Source organism: Argentina silus (assembly GCF_951799395.1).
Source record: "Argentina silus genome assembly, chromosome: 4".
NCBI lineage: Eukaryota > Metazoa > Chordata > Actinopteri > Argentiniformes > Argentinidae > Argentina > Argentina silus.
Window position 1 is genome coordinate 25,504,891 of NC_139658.1, and position 5,000 is coordinate 25,509,890.

The window sequence follows — 5,000 nt, forward strand, 5'->3', positions numbered from 1 at the left end:
CCATGATACGGTCTCCATGGTGCCCGGTAATCAGCGGACGGGCTCGTTGTAATCCATTCATTACAACGAGCCCGTCCTCCGATTTCTACCTCCACCAGCCTCCCCTGGTACCCATGGTGGCCGTCATGGTCCACTGACTTGGTGAGGATGGAGACGAGGTCTTCTGTGCTTCCCTGCTGCTCCTGCTCCCACTTCTCCAGCAGAGACGTCAGCTCTGCCTTGGCGTCCACGGGGACGACAGGAGAAGCCATGGCTTTCCCTGGAACAGAGGAGAGAGCTCGGACCTCAGGGATCACTTTAATGCCACTTTAAAGTTAAAAACAAAACACCACTTCTCTCTGCTGATTTCTAATTGTGGCACAAATCCACAAATGTAACAACTATTGCTGGAGATTCAAACAATTACTAAATGTCGCTGTCTGGTAAATCCCCTGTTGTAGTTGTCCAGGTTATTAGGGCCCACAGACACAGGAGATGTCTGTTGAACCAGAAGTCCTCTGGGGTTGACAGACAGACTGACAGACAGACTGACAGACAGCTGTCAGTCCCACAACTCAACCAGCTCGCTAGTGAAGCTGGATCTTAGCTACCTCACAAGTTCACTGTCATTATTTGGAAACGGATCCTCTTTATGACACAATAAGGCCAGAACGAGTGGAGTGAGGAGACGAGGTGGAACCCGGGCTGAGGTCGATCACAGACTAACTATTGTTCCAACAACCTCGTCCAACAGGTGGTCGCGGCTGGCTAACTAGCTAGCTAGCTCAGCGGCATGGGGACGCGTCCGTCACGTTAACGCATTTACGCATCAACGCATCAAGGTATTTACACTGGTTCATGTTTCGTGTTTCGTCGTCTAGATAAACGTTGTTGTCGTTGCATTACTTTTCCTAGTAAGACACAGACAGACACATGTAGAGGTAGAGGTAAAGTCAGAGGGACAGGTACAGTCAGAGGGACAGGTACAGGTAGAGGTAAAGTCAGAGGGACAGGTACAGGTAGAGGTAAAGTCAGAGGGACAGGTAGAGGTAAAGTCAGAGGGACAGTCAGAGGGACAGGTACAGGTAGAGGTAAAGTCAGAGGGACAGGTAGAGGTAAAGTCAAAGGGACAGGTAGAGGTAAAGTCAGATCTAGAGCCAGCGGTGTTGGACATCCGACCAGCGAGGCTCACTGAGAAAGCATGAGCGGCTCTCCTGTCAGAACAGCCGAGTTTCTGACTTCACATTACCTGAATCGACTCCTTTTCTGTTCCTAAAGACGACTGCGGCTCAGACGTTCCGTTCCGTGAGCGACAGAGGGGCTGGCAGAGGGGCTGGCAGAGGGGCTGGCAGGGGACCGCTAGCGGGTATCAGCACCAGTTGCTGCCCACATGTTTGTTTTGCTAACTTCACTGACGGTCGCAGGCTGGTAGCGTCACTGACAGCCAGCTCTGTCGGCTGTTGATGACGCGGTCTGAATTTGGCCTGATCCCTGTCAGATATTAAAGATTATTGATATCATGTTTGATACCTGAAACAAACAACAACAACAACAACAACAAATACAAATACAAATACAAGACACAATCATTGGAATTGTGTGAAACATTTTTTTAATTGACCACATACAATGTTAGTCATGTCATGCATTTGTACATTCTGATTTATTGATGGACAATATATTTTTTTAACAAATGAATAGGCTGTCTTCTGTAATGTTTAAAGGACAATGTATCTATCTAAGTACTGGATTCGGATATTTGACTTCTGGTTCTGGATATTTGACTTCTGGCTTTTTCGAGCTAATCAGTGTGTGTCTGTTTAACCCATGTCATGAAGACGCCGACGGTGTCATCAGATCTTCTTAAACACACTCATCTGATAAAGATCATCTGATAAAGATCATCTGATGAGAATTATTGACGAGATTCGGCCTATCGTGATGTACGTAAAACATACTTTTAAACATTTTCTTTCAAAAGCCCATTGTGTGATCTGCCGTTTAATAAAAAGCATTTGTTTGTTTCAACATTTTGATATGAATTGTGACCTCATCTTGTGAAAGCACACGGCCTGTCCGTTGTGATTGTGTCTCACCTCGTCTGATGGTGGGAAACATGTTGTACTGCACTGAATATCAGTCCCAGCACCGTCTCATTAGTATGCATGACGTGTAGAAGATTAGTGTATGCATAAATAGGATAAATAGACTGCAACCTTACTTAAATAATTACAGTATGCTAATGAGAAAAAAGAACCTACAGTTGGTCTGTATAAAACCCACCACTAGAGGGGGATGTCCAGCTGTCGCCCAAAACATCGGCTGTCTTTTCAGAATCTTTAACATGTTAATTACCCTAAAATTACACTCATTCTGTTAATATTAAAATATTAACAGATATAATATTAAATATTAACAGAGGCCCATGTGTTCCCCTTCCCAACAATTAAATGTAAAATGTAAATGTAAAAAAACATACACTTGTGTGTGTGTGTACAGATTTTTAGTTTTATGGGGAACAATCATCTACAGACAATATTGATGGGTTTTTTTGCAACCAAAATGTTTCATTATATGATCATAACCCACATAGAAGAATGTTTTCTCTTAGGATGGGTACAAATGTGCTTCCGGCCAGCGATGTGTTTTGAATAAACACAGTGGTGCTGAGAAGAGTTCTGATGGTTCCTCATCTCCATGCCTCACGCTCATTTTCTCCAGATGCTGACGACCTTTGATTCTCCTCCAGAAGGGAACCACACCACCCACAAGCCCCAGACGACTACCAGCCTCATGGTAACAGGATGGAATGCTGTTGGCAACAACAATATTGAATAATGAAGAGATGAAGAGAATGTTTTGGGCTGTACATTTGAAAGAAAACAGACGTTGTTTCTCAGTGTTGTCCACAGAGGAACACCCTAGACATTGTGCACTGGCAGGAAGGGGGGGGGGGGGGTGGGGGGGTGAACACATCCTTGGTTGCGTAACAGTGGTATAACTTCCTTCCTGTGAGTGTCCAGTAGGTCAGAGTCACCTGTGGTGGTCGTGGTGGTGGCAGAGAGCAGACACAGATTACCAGATGACCGAGTCCAGATGACCCAGTCCAGATGACCCAGTCCAGATGACCCAGTACAAATGACCCAGTCCAAACCCAGTCCAGACGACCTAGTCCAGATGACTCAGTCCAGATGACCCAGTCCAGATGACTCAGTCCAGATGACCCAGTACAAATGACCCAGTCCAGATGACCCAGTCCAGATGACTCAGTCCAGATGACCCAGTACAAATGACCCAGTCCAGATGACTCAGTCCAGATGACCCAGTACAAATGACCCAGTCCAGATGACTCAGTCCAGATGACCCAGTACAAATGACCCAGTACAAATGACCCAGTCCAGATGACCCAGTCCAGATGACCCAGTACAAATGACCCAGTACAAATGACCCAGTCCAGATGACCCAGTCCAGATGACCCAGTACAAATGACCCAGTACAAATGACCCAGTCCAGATGACCCAGTACAAATGACCCAGTCCAGATTAAAAACAACATCAGAATCCGTTCTACATAATAAAAGTGGTCATGGAGTGATTGAGAAATATTTCTACAAATGTCTCGAAAATCTATCAAAAATAGAGTTCTATGTTCCAAAAAAGTGATTAATTAGTTAACTGATAACAATAACAATAATTACAGTAAGCTTACATATTATCTGTTCAATCAATCAATCAAGTGTCCATTCAAGTGTGCAGAAGCACGGAAGCCCCTCTGTCCCCAGCCCCTCTGTCCCCAGCCCCAAGTCCCAATGTCTCCCTCCTCCAAGTCTCTCTCTGCCCCCCACCCCCACCTCCCCCCCTTCCTCCCCTCCTCCCCCCTCCTCCTCCTCCCACCCCCCCATCTGCCCTCCTCCCTCCCTCCCCCCCTTCTGTCCTCCCCCCCTCCTCCCCTCTCCCCCCCCCCCCCTCCACCCCCTCCTCCCTCCCTCCCCCCTCCCTCCTCCCTCTCCTTCACTGTGGGGGGGTATCGGGGGGGTTGTGCCTCCTCCCTCCCCCCCCCCTCCTCCCCCCTCCCTCCTCCCTCTCCTTCACTGTGGGGGGGTATCGGGGGGGTTGTGTCTCCTCACGCGGGCCTTCTTGTTGTCCGACGCCTGCTTCCACTTGAGCGTTCGGAGCTTCTGCTGCCGCCGTTTCTCCCGGTACCACAGCTGCTCACAGTACTCGTCAGCGCTCAGGCTGGCCACGCCCATCAGCTGCAGGTCCTTGTAGTTCTTGAGGACCTGGGGATGGGCGCCTGCGTTCCTCAGCCCCGCTACCCCAGGCTCCTCCAGGGCTCTGTCGCGGCTGCCTACCCCAGGGTGGGGGGCTCTTCCTGGGGCCAGGGGGGTCAAGTGCTGCTGGGGGATGACCTGGAGGGTGTATCGCGCCTCCACCTGGGAGTAGGAGTGTTCCTGGGAGATGCAGGTGTAGAGACCTGCGTCCCCCAGCTCCAGCCTCTGGATCAGGATGCCTCTCTTCATCCGCACCACGCGGTCCTCCGTCTGGAGGAGCTGGAGGGGACAGAGGGATGGAATATGTCTTTAGATGAATAACCATCCAATAAGTGATATGATATGAATACAGCTGTACAGGCAGGGTCTGTCCTCCTCACCTCCCTGCTGGCAGGGGCCTGAGGCGCCTGGGCGGTCCACCTGACTGTGGCCTGCTGGGAGCGGGGAACACACTCCAGGAAGCTGGAGTTACTCTCCACACCATAGACCACCTTCACTTCAATAGAACCTGCACAGGAGAGACACTTCACTGCCTGGCCACCAGAAGGCGCTCTACTGTAACATGAACTACTGTACATCATGCATTTTTCCTACTTCCCTTCCCTCTTTGAATTGATCACTGATCTGGCATGATTTGACTGGTTGATTCAAGACAGTGGATAGCTTGCTTTGACTAATCCCATCCCGTCAGATCAGTGATCCAGGGGAGGCTGGCGGAAGTAGACATCGGAGGACGGGCTTGTTGTAATGC

At 49.2% G+C, this 5,000-nt stretch overlaps 2 protein-coding genes across 2 annotated transcripts in view; both read right to left on the bottom strand.

The window, feature by feature from the left end:
• LOC310803137 (DDB1- and CUL4-associated factor 1-like) overlaps positions 1 to 1,369 on the bottom strand; it is an 18,755-nt gene extending 17,386 nt beyond the window's left edge. The window contains exons 1-2 of the mRNA XM_083667807.1: positions 1,229 to 1,369; positions 139 to 259 (exon numbers count right to left, since the gene is read on the bottom strand). Coding sequence (XP_083523933.1) covers positions 139 to 251 — 113 coding nt within the window. The 5' untranslated portion in view covers positions 252 to 259; positions 1,229 to 1,369. The remainder of the gene's footprint in view (positions 1 to 138; positions 260 to 1,228) is intronic.
• Positions 1,370 to 4,066: 2,697 nt separating this feature from the next.
• The window catches only part of LOC310803334 (semaphorin-3D), a gene marked incomplete at its 3' end in the record, with an annotated part of 17,504 nt that continues 16,570 nt past the window's right edge, over positions 4,067 to 5,000 (bottom strand). Inside the window, exons 15-16 of the mRNA XM_083668071.1 lie at positions 4,630 to 4,757; positions 4,067 to 4,528 (exon numbers count right to left, since the gene is read on the bottom strand). Of these exons, the coding sequence (XP_083524197.1) occupies positions 4,067 to 4,528; positions 4,630 to 4,757 (590 nt within the window). The remainder of the gene's footprint in view (positions 4,529 to 4,629; positions 4,758 to 5,000) is intronic.